At 36.9% G+C, this 18,751-nt stretch overlaps 1 protein-coding gene and 1 pseudogene across 7 annotated transcripts in view; one reads left to right on the top strand and one right to left on the bottom strand.

Annotated features, from left to right (window-relative positions):
• Positions 1-18,751, top strand: part of CHN1 (chimerin 1) — a 200,155-nt gene that overhangs the window by 149,480 nt on the left and 31,924 nt on the right. For 3 of the 7 annotated variants that reach the window (XM_025405373.1, XM_025405370.1, XM_025405371.1), the window contains exon 1: positions 4,056-4,911. The exons of 1 other annotated variant lie outside the window; for it this stretch is intronic. In XM_025405373.1, the coding sequence (XP_025261158.1) occupies positions 4,660-4,911 (252 nt within the window). In that variant the 5' untranslated portion in view covers positions 4,056-4,659. Of the gene's footprint in view, positions 1-4,055; positions 4,912-5,398; positions 5,484-18,751 lie in introns of those variants that run through there. 3 more of the 7 variants (XM_025405372.1, XM_025405368.1, XM_025405369.1) reach the window with 2 other exon arrangements.
• LOC112636595 lies at positions 1,074-1,725 on the bottom strand (annotated as a pseudogene).

Genomic DNA, 18,751 nt, shown 5'->3' with positions numbered 1-18,751 from the left:
GTGTTCCTGGATCCTTAACAATACTGAGTATCTCCTTTTCTTGCCGCTTTCCACTTCCCTCCTAACCCTGCTTCCTCAGCTGGCATACATGTCATTATATGCCTTTTAAAAATTACGATTAGATCCAGAGTATGAGTAACTGGGTAGGGACAAAACACAATGGGAAGGGCAACGTTTCCAGGCATGCTTATGTGGTATAGACCTAAAGCAGATTACAGACTCCTTGAGGGCAGGCACCTGTGTCCTATACTTACACTATATACCTACAGCTAACATTGGGCTCAGCAACCCTGTAATCCTATCATTTATTGGGTACTTACTCCCTGCAGATAGTGGTTTTTATTTTTGTTTTGTTTTTGGGTCATTTCTTTAAACTTCCCAGTAACCTGTGAGACAGGTATTATTATTCATATTACGTAGATGAGGTAACCAAGAAACAAAGCAGAACTCCCAAGGTCAGTATTCAAACTTCAGTTTCTCTGATTTTAAATCATATTTTCTTCTTTATACCACACTGCCCCACAATAAAAATAACTGCCTTCGTTTGGTTTTATTTTTTAACTAAATATATATTGAACCTTTGTGTAAGCTGTATGCTAGATTCAAGGTGTGTAGAAATATACATAAAGCCTAATTCTATATAAACAGCTACACAGATAACTGATATGAAGTAGAATGTGGTAGTCTCATAACTAATGAACCAGTGAAAGACTGTGAGGTTCACAAGTGGATGAGATCACTTCTAATTGGTGTGGATTATCAAAGCCATCACATAGGAGGGGGTGTTTGAATTGAGCCTTGAAGTCTGCATTTCCTACTACATGCTAAACTTGAGATCATAAGATCTTGGTTACTACATTTTTCTTTTTTTTTTTTTTTTTGAGTTAAATACAGGGTTTTTTTTTTTAATCTGACATTTGATTTTAAGAAGACACTTTACATCAGGTCACCACAAAGCAGATTTACATACAACCATCAATTGCAGAAAAACAAAGTTTCTTTTTGATCCAAACACAAAAAGCTTTGTGTTTTATTTTTTTATGATCTCTTCCTTGACCATAAAAAAAAAAAAAAGTAAAAAATGCAGTACTTTTCGAAGGCGAAGCTAGTAAGTTTACAGAAGTGCAAAACACCAAAACACTTTAAGGAATAACTTTTTTTTTTTAAGAAAAAGGTATGACTTCTCGTTTTCTGTTCTTGGCATAAATTTTAATTCTTTCCAGTGGAACCAAAACCACCTGAACCCCTTTCGGTGTCATCCAAAGCTTGAACTTCTTCTATTTCTGGATAAAAAATCCGTTCGCAAATGAGCTGTGCAATTCGATCACCCTTTTTGACTTCAAACTTTTCTTTGCCAAAATTAAACAGTACAACACCAACATTTCCTCTATAATCTTCATTTATGACACCAGCTCCTACATCAATAAAGTGTTTTGCAGCCAAGCCTGACCGTGGAGCTACTCTTCCATAACACCCAGAAGGGAGCGCTATCTAAATGTCCGTTTTCACAAGAGCTTTCTCCATAGGTGGTATTGTGTAATCATAGGCACTGTACAGGTCGTAGCCCGCGGCCCACGCAGAGCCCCGGGTGGGGGCCGTGGCGTGCTCGGAAAGCCGGGCAAAGCGGAGCTGCATGCCGCCCTCCTCTGCAGGCCGGGGCCGCTTACTGGGTGAAATGGCGGGTGTCTCTTCAGAGCAGGGCATGGCAAAGCCAGAGGGCGAGAGAGGAGAGCGCCCAAGAAACAAGAGAGCACACGATGAGTTCGGTTACTACATTTTTCTTACCATCCTTTGATAATTACCGCTAGTCTGTCTTACCATCTATTGCAGCTCCTCAAAATTGAAAGAACGTAACTAGAGAAACCACCTTGAATAGAATCAGAGAGAAGACTCCATGGTTTCTTCCCATTTTCTCATCTGGGTGAATATCGCATAGTATTTATGAGCCCAAGCCCACCACATACTAGCTGTGCAACTTTGGGAAGTAAACTGTAGGTCTCAGCTCTTTCAACTGTAAAATTAAGATAATTTATGCCTCATAGGGTTTATCTGTGGATTCAGTGGGATTCTATATATAAAGTGCTTAGTTGGGTATCTGGAATATATGTGCTCAATAACTAATAAGTGATAACCATAATTAATAGATTCTATATCTAAGTAGATGGAAATGTACTAGATAATGTAAGCATGAGTGATACACATTTGTCTAGAATGTCAGACTATTGATTATATTGGTTCTGAATTTTAGAGTTAGCAATTTTTGTTATTTACAAGTTCTTCACCAAAATTAATGCAGAAGTGCTGTTACTGCCATGTTGAAGGCATAATAGTGACCAAACCCTTAGCCATTTGAGAGTAGCCAATGCTGTTTTCATCCTGAGCTATTGTTTTCTATCTCCTTACTGCCCTAGGTAGCTGTTCAGATTGCAGTTAATCCAGTATTTCTTGACTAAATAGAACATTACTCAGGAAATACAGTACAATCTGTGGAGTCTACAGTAGACCTTACCTCTGAATGACAAAATGTTTACTTTTACCTAGCTATAAATTTTCTGGGTAACTATCATGAATATTTTTATGCTTGGTTGAATTTAGTAACTCTAGCTGAAGAACCAGGAATGATCTATAAAATAGGATGTTGATCAAAAATACTCAGAAAAAAGATGCTACTTTGGTTACATGTGTGATTGTTTTAACTTAGTAACTTGATATCAAACATTGTTGAAGAAAAAATTTACTGTTCAACTTGCCTTTGGAGCTATTTTTTCTGGTTCCTACTGAGAACTAGTTAAACTTCACTTTAGGCTGTACATGTCTAGAGTCGGTTGGCCTTTATATTTTTAGTCATCATGTGACAAAATAGGTCCAATCTGAAAAGCAATTTAGGCTAGGGAAGGAGACTCTTTCCATTGCATTTCTTCTTGCAATGGGAGCATTTTATGTCTCATATGAATTATCTAAGTATACAAACTTGTGAAATTGAAACTCCTATGTAAATACATTTTGCCTTTTATTTACTTAGACATAATTTTAGAAGAATAAAAGGGACTAAAGACTCAATCAAGTAAACAAAAATAATTTGAGGATGTTTAGAAAATCAATCATTTGTTATTTTCAATGTCTAGCATATCTTAAGAACCACTTCATGCCCTAATTAAACTAGAATATGCACTGGGCACATACCCCCTGTAGATTATGAAATCTGAGATTAAAGTGTTTACACTATAAATATACTGAATCCATTTAAATGTATAGAGAATTTTAGATGCTTTAAATACAGTGTAACATTGGCATGATTATTGGTTTAACTTTATTATTATAGCATGAGAAATCGATGATGGGAGGTAGTTAGGGAACCAAAATGGGAAATTTAAGCATCCTGTAGCACCTTAGTGAAAAAATGTGGGTATTGCTCCTAAATCAAGTTGTGCTAAGTCTCTCACCTAGCCACCCTGTTGCTACACCAGCAAACAAAATATATCTGAGTCCTATAAGTAGTTACACTACAACTGGGACCTGTGCAAATAAGGAATTTTTCCCAACTGGCTTCCACTATGACCTGGCCTCAAGCTCTCTGAATAAAAAAAAAATGTTGAGACTAGAGAATTAAAATAATGGTTTCTTCTATGTAAGTATAGCCCACAACAAAACTACTCGTAATACAGACAAAACTGACCACTCCAAGCTATTAGCAATGTGATATGCATGCTCCTTGTTCTGCATGAAAATAGTACGATACCTAGTTAAACTTATTTTATTTTTCATCAAAATATTCACCAGTTTTTCCTCATCTTTAATAAACTTGGGTTTTGGTTAGCTAACCTCAGTCCATAATGAGCAAAGGATACAGATTAGCCTTTCATAATTTACGTGGCAGTGGTGCCTTATTTCTAAAACCTAGTGCTATATGTATGTTAATTTTCCTCTGCTTTTAATAGGTTAAAAAAATTCCATTTTGCAGTAATGCATGACTCATTCATTTCTCATTACCTTCCCACTGATTTTTTTTTTTTTTTTTTTTTTGCCTTGAGCCAGCAAGAAACTCTTACATGAGAGGAGGGAGAAACAGAGAGACAGAGTGAGTTGAGGAATACAGTACTTAAATACTGTTGCTTGATTTTCATTGGTTATCTCCTTTCTTACGGTGGCCAGTCTAATGCAGCCTTCCTTGTGAAATCCTTCCCTTCCCCCCACCTTCCCTGCTAGGGGCTTCACAGGGTGTCTGTTGCTAGAAACTGATTGCAGGCAGTATGTAGGCATCTTTCATTCAGAATGGACATTAATATCTTGAATAGAGAAGAAAGCTTTTAGAAATGTATCATTTGTCAAAATTGCATGCCTTTTAAAAAGCGATAGAGAGAGATGCTGAGTGTTTTGTATGTTAGCATCTACTCTTTTTATTTCTGTTCATACTCAAGTTTTTAGAAGCTAGAATATAGATCCCTTTAAGAAAAAAAGGAAGAAAGAAGAATTTGCTGGTTAGTCGACCTCTGTTTAAGAAGTGCTTCATCCTCCTCCTCCACCTCTCCGTGGTGTTTCTCTGCAGCTCTCTGTAGGTTAGGGTTCCGTGCTGCCTGGCAGAATGCTCATGTGTTAGCTGAATAGATTTCATCGACAGACATAGACCACTATAGGTTTTCTTTCCCTGTGAATTCCAAAATGCCATCCAAAGAGTCTTGGTCGGGGAGGAAAACTAATAGGGCTGCAGTTCACAAATCAAAACAAGAGGGCCGTCAGCAAGATTTATTGATAGCAGCCTTGGGAATGAAACTGGGTTCTCCAAAGTCGTCTGTGACAATCTGGCAACCTCTGAAACTCTTTGCTTATTCGCAGTTGACATCACTTGTTAGAAGAGCAACTCTGAAAGAAAACGAGCAAATTCCAAAATATGAAAAGATTCACAATTTCAAGGTAAGAATATTTGCTTTTAGTCTTTTAAGAAATACACATTACTTGAAATATATAATATTAAAGGAATATCTTCTTATGTCTTTTTAAAACTAGGATGACTTGACTAAAATGTGCTTGCTATTTAAGGAGTGAGATGTTTTCAGCCTGATTTTACTTAAGGAATAGCTGAATAAAGCTAATAGAAATCCAACCCCGTTTTTCTCTAATGCTGTTTAATACTGTTTTATCAATGTGTACTCACTGGTAAAAGTCTTGCCTGATATTTAAAAGGTCTCAGTTAATGATGATTTTGGCATTGTTTTTATTTGTGATACAAATGTGTCTGAATACCTCTGTTGGAGATTTTATGAGAGGATTAGATCTTATCTGTGTTTCTGGTAAAGAGCTTTGGATATAAGAGGCATGTGCTATTGCATCTGGATTGAGCAGATGGTTTGCATTTCTCATAGTTTCTGTCTTTTCTCCCCTGTTAATGAATTGACCATGATGAAAGGAGGATGGCTACCATGGGACTGTTGATGCTGCTGACACTAGCAGCTTCTCTTCACTTTTTGAGTATTTGCTTTCACCATGTATGCGTGTGTATGTGTAGTTTTTAATTATTGTGTTAATGTGGTTTATCAATTGTACTTGAATTTTCTTTCAAGGTGATATGTGTGTTGATTCGAGCTGTATGTAGATCTTGTCTGTATTTATAGCATGATATAAGGCCTTGAATTTCTGTCCTTTGCAATCTAATTCAGAGATTAAACAACGTGAGGTCGTGCATAAGGAGACCCAGCTACATTTAGTAGGTAGATGCACTGGCATTTCTACAGTAACTTCCCAATAGTTAGACAACTTTATGATGCGGTTCTTGAGACATGAATGTTCTTAGTTTAGACAAAATATCATTAGGTTTTATTTTAGAAAGGGAATAATTTGGCTTCAAAATGTGATAAAGCTGGAAATCGTGATCTTTCATTTATTTATTAATTTATTCAACATTTACTCAGCACCTATAATGCACCAGGCTCTGAACTAGATAATTTCATTCCACATTTACAATTTATTCTGATTTTTAACACCAGTATTTATTTTACTCAATTGCTAAGTACCAGCACCCCCCCCACCCACCCACCCATATGCTCTGCATTTTCCATAGTGAGGAATAGGTTTTTTGTGCTTTTCAGATCATTTTGGGATAAAGGAGAAATTACTTAATAATGTTTCTTAAATATGTGGGCTATGTAAAAATTGCTAATATTTTAAAATAAATAACATTTTCTTCTTCTTTAAACATATTAAGGACCTTACCTTTCAACCAATATCTTCATTTAAAATGAAAAAGAGGCAACTTAGTAAATTAAAACCGGATAGAAAACAGATATCATATGTGTCTCTAGCTTTCACTACATCTTTCATTTAGGAACCTAACCAATACATGCAGGCTTCTAGGCCTCAGTTTCTTCTTGCATGATATACAACCTGGTCTGACAGGATTTTTATCAGGAAAATGACCCCAAATAAATCCTTTTGCCAGTATGAAGTTATGTCACAAAAGAAGTCTTTAGGTTACTAATAAAGAAGAAATTATAGGTACACTGTTTAGAAATGGCTGAGATCTTAAATATATCTCCAAAGATGTACTCTGATTTGTTCAGCAAAAACCTACTAAGAATGCCATTTGAGTACTAAGTCAAGTTCCTTATACATACTTTTTATCAATATTGATTAAGAGCAACTAGGAGGTCTATTCAAGAATTTGCATAAACAAACTTTTTGTGGTTGTATCTTCCAGTTGTTTCTCAATTTTAACACATGACTTTAATGAATAAATTCTGTATAGCCGGAAAGTTCTGACCCTGCAATCAATTGTGACTCTTAACTTTGGTATCTAAACTGCTTTAAAGATACTTGTGTGTTTTTTTAAGCCTTAAAAAATAGAAAGCTTCTTCATTCTCTGGAGCTGAAAAATAATGAAAACCAGCTTGGACTTTTTAAAAAAGAGTATGCTCAAGAAAGAGCTCATTTTAGACAATAAGTTGCATTACATATTATTTAGAGCTGCTAATAAGGTCAGGAATCTCAGAATTGACTCTTTCCGTTGAAATTACTCTGTTATTTAAAAATTGTTTCTGTGGGGTGGCATTATAAAAAAAAAAAAGAAAGAAGGGAAGAAAGTCATACTTGACTTCCAGGAACATCCCAGACTCTGTGGCAGGCGCAGTTCTCTCCCACACAGACGCTCGCTTAGAAGGTCACTGATTGTGATACACACATCTATATGTGTACAGTTCAGAAATTTATGTGGGGAAAAACCATAGCATTTCCATGATGATAATCATTCATGTGTCCTTGCCATTAACTATTTTTCTATGGTGGTAGAAGTGTATTCTGTCACAAGGCCACTCACCAAAGCCTCATTTCAAGGTGGTTTTCTTTTTTGCTTCTTGAACTGCCTTGTTATGTAATAGTGCTCTGTGGAGTCGAACAGCTGTCAAACCTTATTTCAGGGAGTGAAGCCAAGAATGCCTTCTACCTTTGGTGAAAGCACTCACCAAGGTGAAAGCCAAACAAACCAACTGGACCTAACCTCAGCCTACAGACAGGCGTTTGTTTTTCAGTTTTGGGGTTTTTTTTAGTAGAATAAAACAGGAAGGCTTCCATTTTGCTATGTTATGTAACACAGTCTTTTTTTTTTTTTTTTTTTTCTATTGTTACTTATAAGGATTTGAGAAACCTTCTATCACAAGAAGGATACTTATATCCCTTAGGGAGGTTATTTTACAGATAAATGCACCAAATCCTCTAAAAACTATTACACTATAAGTTATATACATCAATTAGAGAGAAAATAATTGTAATTGTCCCCTGGATCAACCTCTTAAGAATTATCTCATCCTAATACAACATACGACACACACACACACACACAGAGAGAGAGAGAACAAAACAAAGCAACCTCTAACATTAAAAATAAAACTCAGGCACCCCTCCAGCAATGATTGTGCCCTGCATTCTGAGGCCTTCTGAGTAAAATGATAAAAGAAGTCCCAACCTTTGCCCTCAGGAGCTTGCTTATTGTATGCACCACCTTGGGCCGATTACTTAATCTCTCTCTACATCGGAAAAATTGAGTTCCCTGTACATGTAGATACATGGTAGCCACTATTTTTGTTACTACAAATACCCCTAAGTGGTTTTTTTTTTCCTGAATCCATACTGACATTTATTTATACTTAAGGGTTCATCTGAATCCTCTTCTTCCTGTCCAGTTGCAGAGATTATGATGTGATTGAAAACCTTAGCATGATTGTGGGGGCTGTGCCTAGTTCTCAGGCAGAGTTAGATGTTGCATAAGAATAGCTACATTTGGCCAGGCGCAGTGGCTCATGCCTGTAATCCCAGCACTTTGGGAGGCCAAGGTGGGCAGATCGAAAGGTCAGGAGATTGAGAACATCTTGGCCAACATGGGGAAACCCCGTCTCTACTAAAAATACAAAATTAGCCGGGTGTGGTGGCATGCAACTGTAGTCCCAGCTTCTCTGGAGGCTGAGGCAGGAGAATCGCTTGAACCCAGGAGGCGGAGGTTGCAGTGAGCCAAGATCGCATCACTGCACTGGGCATCAAAAGCGAAACTCCATCTCAAAAATAAATAAAAGCTACATTTTTCATGCACTACAGAATACAGTGAAATCCTCTATATTTATTTTACTCTTTTCAAATTAAACTGTTAAATGTTTCATTTGGTTTGTTGTTTAATTCAGATAGCTCTGTAAAATAAAATCAAGAGCAGGCACAATACAATAACAACAGAAGCTAGGCTACTTAGGCAAATTAAGTAATTAAAAGAAAACAACATTAAGAATTATAGTGAGTAGATACTAAAAATATGAGTTTAATTTTTTTAAGGTAGTCTTGAATTAGTTGTCAATTTTCATTTCAGGTACTTGCATTCTTCATATAAATGAAAGATATGAGATATTATATTAATAGATTTAATGTTGCCAAGATAACAGGCAAACAGTGAATCCTGAAATGTGAATTGATACTGCAATTAAAATAACACTGTCATGTGAACCTTATAATAGTTAATAAAATTACTGATTCAAGACCTACTAGGAAAAAGAGATCATACTGTACCCAGCAATCGTGGCCAACAGACTGGACGCTGTGCGGTCTGATGAACTGAAGGGCGGCAGTGGCCGGCACTCCTGCTGAGGGTAGTCCTTCCCTTCCTCCCAAGGACGTGGGCAAATCCAAGCCCCCTTTGGTCTTTATTTGATTCACATTTATAATAAAATAAATACAAAGTGAATGAACAAATAAAAATAATTTTAATATGAACTGTGAAGTTAAACCACATAGTCTAAGGGTTCTCTTACAGCTCTAAAATTCTCGGATTGCATTATTCCATTTTTCATTAAAATTTTATTGAAGTTCATATAGAGACAAATTTTCAATATGTTGATTTGAAAAGGAACTAAAATTAACTATATATGAAAGAATATTTAAAACTATTTATATTAACAGCAGTGAAATGTAATATTCAGAAACAGTACCTGTCACCTCTTTCATATTATCCCCACCAACTCTCACAACAGCACACCTTGCCTCCCTCCATTCTTCCTTGCCCTTTCCCCATGTCTGGTAAAATGCCTGTAACTAACAGATGCTCAAGAAGCATTTGATAAATGACTAAATGAGTACACAGTGTGACATGGGAGGGACCTTGGTTGTTGTTACTTGAAAACCTCTTCTCATGACAGCAGGAAATTAAACACAAAAATAGATTATTCTATTGATCTTAAGATCTATATTGTTACATTTTCTTTTAATCAGATTTATGTGTTTTAAAAATGAAATAAAACCCAAGATACCATCATGTTATCTGATATTTGACTAGAGAATCTATGTATTTTAAATGCTCAGGAATTTTAATAGTGTTTTGAATTAATGGTATTATAAATGAAGGTAAATGCAATATTACAAAATGGAAATGACAATCTAGAATGCTTCATTATGCTTCTGTGGATATGAACAAGGAGTGTCCAACATAAACATTTTAAAGGAATAATGTGAATTATTCCATGCATGCGCGCGTGCACACACACACACTCACTCACTCTCTTTCCCCAGTTCTTAATGTGGGCCACTTGCAAGAGAAGACAAAAATAGCGCAGATCAGTATGTAGTGTAGGTTCTGTCTGCCTAAGGCAATCGGACATGGAGAGGACTAATGACGAGAAACTAGGAAATTGGTCAGAATCATCTTTAAGGTCCCTGTATTTCTGTTGCTGCCTAGTATAGTACATATCTGATGCTGCGGAAGTCAAAAATGACAGCCACTGCTCCGCTTTCCGCTTCTGCCAATGCTGCTGGTGAGGAGGACCACAGAACCTGTGCACTGCCCCTCAGCACTGCAGCCCTCTCGGCCTCACCCTGCCTGGCCTTCTTATGGTTTGTCATGCAGGGTGGGGAACTGGTATGACACCCCGAGTGCAAGTCATTCAGATCATTAAGGTTATCAGAAAGGTTACTACCTGCCACTAATAATCCGAAAAGAAACATTTCACAAATTCTTGTTGGTTTGCACATAGTTGCATATACTTCTTTGTAGCTGACTAGAGAATTTAAATTGCTATACTTAAGAGAAACCCATATTATTCTCACAGACCATGGCCCTTTATTCTGGAGATGTTTTATAATCTGTCTTTATTCCCCAAGTTCCAAATTTGGCATCTCTCTATTATACTGCCTCTCTATTATACTGCCCATTATACAACTTACTTAACAGTATGTTTTTAATCTCTTCCATTCAAGCTTTCTACTATATCTTTTTTTAATGTTTTAAATAAGGAAGACATGTTTCGGAACCACCTTCCTTTCTAGCCTCTTGTTCCATGTCCATGTGGGCCCTGAAGAGATTGGCTCTTTCAATATACGTATGAAAAGCTGCTGTTGAACATATTAACTCAATCTTTTCAAAGAAAAATCCCTTAACAGTGTTGAAACATCTTGCCCACAGTATTCTCTAACCTAAAACAAGACTCTCCAGGCTTTCCTAGCATGCATGTACTCCGTTTCCCCCTTGCTCATCCGTCAAGTATTTATCAAGCAGCTGTTGTGTGCAGACCACTCTGTTAGACATAGGAGGAGACACAGTAATATGCAATATATAGTCCTTGACTGCTGGATATATGCAAACTGACTGAAAAGAAAGCAAATGTCAATATAATGGGAATGATGAGAAGGACATAGGAAGGGTTTGGGGCCAGGCACAGTGGCTCATGCCTATAATCCCCACACTTTGGGAGGTCAAGTCAGGAGGATTGCTTGAGCTCAGGAGTTTAAGACCAGCCTGGGCAACATAGAGAGACCTCATCTTTACAAAAAATTTATAAGATTAGCTGGGTATGATATTGTGCACCTGTGGTCCCAGCTACTTAGGAGGCTGAGGTGAGAAGATGGCTTGAACCAGGAGATAGAAGTTGCAGTAAGCTGTGAACACACAACTGCACTCCAGCCTGGGAGACAGAGCAGGACTCCATCTCAAAAAAGAAAGAAAGAAAGAAAGAAAGAATGGTTTTATGCATAAATACTGGCAAAATACCTTTAATTTTATGTGCCACATATGTATAATAATGCCATATTCCTCATGGTTCATATACAAATATTTCATATACAAATATAAAAGACATCTCTGCCTGAAATGGAATGACAGTCAGAAGTGAGTATGCAAAGTATAATTCAGCAGAGGGTAGTTTAAACTTTGGGGAGAGATTTTTTTTGTGATAAGAACATGTCACATGAGATCTACCCTCTTAAATATTTAAGTAAGGCCAGGTGCAGTGGCTTATGCCTATAATCCCAGCACTTTGAGAGCCTGAGATAGGCTAGATCACTTGAGCCTAGGAGTTTGAGACCAGCCTAGGCAACATGGCAAAACTCTGTTTCTATAAAAAATACAAAAATTAGCTGGGTGTGGTGGCACATGCCTGTAGTCCTAGCTACTCAAAAGGCTGAGGCAGGAGGATCGTTGGGGCCCAGGACGTCAAGGCTGCTATGAGCTGTGATTGTGCCACTGAAAAACAGCCTGGACAATAGAGCAAGACCCTACATCAAAAAAAAAAATCTTTAAGTGCACAACAGAGTATTGTGAAGTAAAGACATAGTGTTGCTCACAAGTTTCTAGAAGGTACTCATCTATTATAACTGAACCCTTATATGCATTGAACAGCAGCTCCCCATTTCTCCCTCTGCCATCCCAGCAACCACTCTCTCTGAGTGTGAATATTATAGATACCTCATATAAGTGGAATCACGCAATATTTGTCCTTCTGTGACTGACTTATTTCACTTAACATCATGTCCTCCAGGTTCATCTCATGGTGTCATATATGGCAGGATTTCCTTTATTAAGGCTGAATGCATATTCTATTGTACATATATACCATACTTTCTTTAATGATATAAATGCATAGGAAAAACACACAATTTTTAAAAGTCATCTCTTACAGTTAACAACATATTCTTGAAAGTCTCTCTGAGAGTAGATTTTAAGTGTTCTCACCACAGAAAATAAGTATGTGAGGTAATGCTTACATTAATCAGCTCAATTTAGCCATTTCACAATGTATTTGCTTTCAAAACATCATGTTGTAGACAGTCAATATAATTTTTGTCAATTAAAAATGAAAAAAATTTTTAAGTAACCTCTTCTAAAATTTTTTTCTTGTTTTTTGTTTTTTTGTTTGTTTGTTTTGTTTTGTTTTGTTTTTTTGAGACAGTCTCACTCTGTCGCCGAGGCTGGAGTGCAGTGGTGCGATCTTGGCTCCCTGCAACCTCTGCCTCCTGGGTTCAAGCAATTCTCCTGTCTCAGCCTCCCTAGTAGCTGGGATTACAGGTGCCCGCCACCACACCCACACCATGTTTTTGTGTTTTTAGTAGAGATGGGGTTTCGCTGGTCTCAAACTCCTGACCTCAGGTGATCTGCCCACCTCAGCCTCCCAAAGTGCTGGGATTACAGGCGTGAACCACTGCACCTGGCCTGTAAAATTCTTAATACTTCAGTTTACATGTTCATACAATAGTCCAACCTTCAGGGGTTGGTTTTTCCCCCATTTGAGATATGTTGGTACTCTAATGCCCCTTCTAATAGTCTCTTCTATCTTATATTCACTCACCCTTTCCAAATTTAACTGAGGATTGGGTCTTAATTCTCTTTTGCTTATTTTGTAAGTTAATAGGAGAAATACCATATGTAATATTTCATGTCTGTTTCAAGCCTTGTTTAACTGACAAATTGTGCTATCACACTTCATCTTTTTTGTGACCCACTGTGTCAACATTCCCTAGAGGACAAAGTCTTATTAAGAGTGAGGTTTGGCTGGGCACAGTGGATCACCTGAGGTTGGGAGTTCAAGACCAGCCTGACCAACATGGAGAAACCTTGTCTCTACTAAAAATACAGAATTAGCCGGGTATGGTGGTGCTTGCCTGTAATCCCAGCTACTTGGGAGGCTGAGGCAGGAGAATTGTTTAAACCTGTGAGGCGGAGGTTGCCATGAGCCGAGATCACACCATTGCACTCCATCCCGGGCAACAAGAGCAAAACTCCATCTCAAAAAAGAAAAAAAAAAGAGTAAGGTTTACCGTGACTGTTAGTAGGATAGTTAAAGCATGTGCCTAAAGAATAACGTACATGTCTTATCATCTTGCCTCAATTATTGTCTATGTTGTCAAGTACTCCATATCTCAGTAAACTTAGTATTAGTCAGTGTTCATCATTTGTTATGTAATAGTACATGACACAAAAATACCATTGCCTTCATCAAATATCCCAAAGGATAGAGAATAAAAAAAAAATAAGAGATAGAGAATAGAAAAAAAAATAGAATCTTTTTTCTTCACTTACTTTTTAACCTATATATTCCACTTCCTTGTACACCAAAGGAAGTGGAATATATAGGTTAAAAAGTAAGTGAAGAGAAAAGATGACAAGCAATGATTTTTCTTTGTAAATATTTTTGCTCCACAAGAACTTCTGGTAGCTGAAAACCACTGTAAATTATTTTTTTGACAAGCAACATACTAATAGATTTTTTTTTTCAGTTTTCTAATCGCTCTTCTTAAATTATCTTGAGATTCTTCTGGTTACAAAATAGGAAAACTATAAAGGAAAAGGCCAGTAGCCCAGCAGTTGAAGAACCACTATATCATCAGCTGCTTATTTTCTATATTTTTATGTTCTTTGGGGAGCAAAAATAGAACTGCCGTGTTTTGTAAGATATTATCCAGACTTAAAAATTAAAAGAACACATCTATTTTTAGGTCATAGTAGTCAGAGGTTTGTTGTCACTTTAGGTGATACCCTCCTGTCTTTTGTATTAGAGGTGACGTTTTGGCTATCCGTGTGAATGGATTTCCCCAAATCAGGCCTAAAATATCATATTCCCTTTTTCTCTTTTTAGAACTACCTTTGTTTGGAGCTTCACCTCTTGCATGTGACACAACACTGATCTCTGCTTGTGCTCTGCCTGGTACACATGCCCTTGTTCTTAAAGAGAAGTCCATCTCTAGGGGGCGTGCTAATTTGCTTTGATGGTTGCTGTTACAGCTCGTTACTCCACAACTGTATTACTTCAGTGTGTTTTTCTTGATCTGTTACCATGAATACATTTACTATTTGATGGAACAGTTGAGAGACTTTTATTGCAAGTGTCAGAAAACCCAGCCCACACTGGACTAAGAAAAAAGGAAATTTGTTGTGTCGCATAGTAGAAAAAGTCTAGCATTAATTGAAGATATCCTTTGACTTAGGGGCTTAAAATGCCACCGGAACCCCATCTCCCAACTCTTTCTTCATTTTTAGGCTCCCTCTGGTAAGAAGATGACTGTCAAAATCTTCAGCTCTATATCCTCCCAGATTCTAGTCAGCTTCAAAGACAGACTGTTTGAACAAAGGTTCTGGGCCTGGCATTCGTTGACCAATTATATCATATACCCATCTCTGCACCAGTAGCTCCAGTCAGGAGAAGGGAATGTACTGGCTTAGATCCAGGTCTTCCCCTGCAGCTGGGGAAGAGGTCAGCTCTATATAATTCACATGGATTGGGAGCTTTTATGCAAAAATAAGAAACTTGTTCTGTGTACTGAAAAATAAGCAGTGCCCTCTACAAGATTAAATGTCAAATGAAATCACCCATTGCAACATCTTAGTGAACAGCCTACTGAATATGACAGTGTTAATGTAACACTTTGCTGGGTGAGATGTGCTCATAGAACATGGATTACAGAAGAATCCTGAAGCAGTTCAGTCTGTATAAAGGGAGTTGAAAATTACTGATTAAGTTAATCTTATTTTACCTGTGTAGAAACTGAAGCCTAGTGAAGTCACTGGTTGGCGCTCACGTGAACGAATCAATAGAACCAAGAATATAAACAAAATTTCTACTTTCAGTCATGATGGAAGAACTACATTTACCTTCCCATCTTAAACAACTAGCAAACCAGAAAAAGTATATAAAAACCACAGCCAGACATTGATCAATAGGTAGTATAAAACTGTGATAACTGAAAGAAGGAACACAAAAAAAATTATCCTTAAGATCACTCTTACTGCTTGGAGGCAGTTCCCAGGCCACAACACATAGAGGGGGAGTCGAACCAGAGTCTTGTGGTCTACCCCAGTTAAGGACAAAGAGATTAGGGTGGGGTTGTGGGGGAGGTGCAAAGCAGCTCATATATATGGGGCAGAGGCTGCCTGAGGAGACAGCTGCACACAAAAAGCATTCTGGAGATCTGCAGAGGAGCCTTCTTGAGTCTTTTGCTGATGACTTATCTGTATATACGTGGGAAGAAACTATTGGGAAACCACCAGAAAGCAATAGGCTAAACAATGGCTGAAACTCACTGAAGACTGAGACTCATTCTGCCCACTAGTAGAAACAGAAAGAAGTCACAACACATGGAGCATTGGTTAAGACTCTTCAAGAGGGTATCATCTTAGTAGTGTGACCAAAATTAGCAGTAGACTAAAGGTTGTAGTGAGGAAAGAAATGGAAGCTGTTTTAAAAAATCCAAATTGAATCTCTAGAGGTGAAAAGTATACCTGAAATGAAAAATACACTGGATTATATTAACAGCATATTAGACACCACAGAAGAAAAGATTAGTAAACCAGAAAATACAATAATAGAAGTATCCAAGATGAAGAACAGAGAATTAAAAAAAAAAAATGAATACAACATCAGTGACCAGTGGGACAATAGCAAGCAGTCTTAACATAAGTGTAATTTGGGTCACAGAAGGAACAGTGATGGGAAACCAGGAGACAGAGCAATTATTTAAAGCCATAGTGACCAAAAATTGTATAAATTTGATGAAAAGTCACAGATCCAAAAGTGCAGTGAACACTAAACAGAAAAAAAATATGGTGAAAGCAACATCAAAGCACATGATAAATTGCTGAAAACCAGTGTTAAGGAGAAAATTGTAAAAGCAGCCAGAGAGAGTGAGAAAATTTGGGGAAATAACAGTTTTCACTGTAAAGTGATACCAATGGCCCCTGGCTTACAATGGCTCAGCTTATGATTTTGACCTTATGATGGTCTGAAAGCAATATTCATTCAGTACAGTCCTGGATTTAGGATTGGGTTACATCTGGATAAATTCATCATAAATTAAAAATATCACAAGTAGACACCCCACTCTCAACTTATGATATTTTCAACTTATGGTGGGTTTATTGACATGTAACCCCATCATAAGTCAAGGAGAATCTATACTTTGCCTCAGCCTAAGAGTCAAGATTGTTCATCCCACACAATGTATAGAGGATGTCTCTTAGATCTAGAAATTATACATACGTTTGGTTTGTCTTAAGTTTTATTTTCACATTTCAGTTTCATAATGTGTTTATAGTTTTATGGTTTTATAGAATCTTAAATGTGCACACTTACACTCAAGAATATAAATGCACATTTGTTTAAAAGAATAGAAATTATTTTTATACTCTTCTCTGTTAATATCTTTAAGGATTACTTTAGTGTAGGACAAATATGTCAACTTTGAGGAAACAAATTCTTTTCCTTTTTCACTGGTACTCACACATCTTACAAAGTTTTTTTTAAAAGCAGTTGGGGGGATGCACATTACATAAAAATAAATAAAGAATGGCAGCAAAATTCTCATCAAAAACTATGCAAGACAATGGAGCTTCATCTTCAAAGAACTGAAGGAAAAGAAACCTATTAACGTTGAATTCTATATCTAGCAAATATATCTTTTAGAGATGAAGATAAAATAAATTTTTATTTTTTAAACAAACAAAAGCTGAGTGAATTCATCACCAGGAGACTGGTACTACAAGAATATTACAGTAAGTTTTTGAGTCAGAAGGAAAATGATATCAGGTGGAAATTTAGAACTATACAAAGGAATAAAGAACACTAGAAATAGTAAGCATGGGTAACTTTAAAAGATATTTTTCCTGACTTGGTATCTTTAAAAGATAGTTGATTCTTTAAGGCAAAAATGGTCATATATTATGTAGTTTATACAAACAAAATGTATGACAACAATAATGTAGAGTAGAGGATGGGGGAAGTGGAAGTATACTTCATGTATAGGATTCTTGTGCATTACATGAAGTGACATAATATTATTTGGAAGTAGACTGCAAGTTAAAAATGTATATTGTAGACTGGGCATGGTGGCCAATGCCTGTAATTCCAGCACTCTGGAAGGCTGAGGCAGGAGGACTGTTTGAGCCCTGGAGTTCGAGACTAGCCTGAGCAACATGGCAAGACTCCATCTCTATCTAGAAAAGAGAGAGACAAAATTAGCTGGGTATGGTGGCACATGCCTGTGATTCCTACTGCATAAGAGGCTGAGGTGGGAGGATCACTTGAGCCCAGGAGTGTGAGGCTGCAGTGAGCTATGATTGTGCCACTGCACTTCAACCTGGGTGACAGAGTGAGACCCTGTCAAAAAAAAAAAAAAAAAAAAAAAGATGTGTATGTTCTAGACCTTAGAACAAAACTAAAATTGATATAGTTAAACTAGCAGTGGAGACAAATGGAATCATAAGAAATATGCAGTTAATTCAGAGTATGTAACAGAAAAAAAAGGAATAAAGGACAAATGGAATGCATAGAAAACATGTTGATAGTTACATTAAATGAAAATGACTCAGACACACCATTAAAAGGCAGAGATTGTCAGGTTGGATAAAAAAGCAAGATCCAGTGATACGCTGTGTACAGGAAACCCACATTAAATATAAAGGGCACAGAGAAGTGAAAGAAAAAGCAAAATTCTCATCAAAAACTATGCAAGACAATGGAGCAACATCTTCAAAGAACTGAGGGAAAAGAAACCTATTAACCTGGAATTCTGTATCTAGCAAATAATATGTACATGTAGACAATAATTTAAAGAAAATTGGAGTGACTGTACTTTTTTAAACATAATTTTTAGAACAAGGAATATTGTTAGGAATAAAGAAGGTAAAATTCATCAAGAAGATATAACAGTTTAAAATTTATATGTACCTAATAAAAGGTGCAAAATACATAAAGCAGCAACTGAGCTGAGGGTGAAATAGACAAATTCACGGTTATAGTTGGAAGTTTCAACCCTTCTGTCTCAGTGATAGAATATTCAGAAAATTAGAATATAGAAGACTTGAACAACAGTATCAACCAATTTGACCTAATTGATATTTATAGAGTACTCCACTCAACAACAGCAGGATACACATACTTTTCAGGTGAACTGGAAGATTCACCAAGATACACAATATTCTGGACCATAAGACAAATATAGCCATGTGTCACATAACTGTTTCAGTCAA

The sequence above is a fragment of the Theropithecus gelada genome, chromosome 12 (assembly GCF_003255815.1).
Source record: "Theropithecus gelada isolate Dixy chromosome 12, Tgel_1.0, whole genome shotgun sequence".
NCBI classification, from domain to species: Eukaryota; Metazoa; Chordata; class Mammalia; order Primates; family Cercopithecidae; genus Theropithecus; species Theropithecus gelada.
This window is presented reverse-complemented; position numbering and strand designations above follow the sequence as displayed.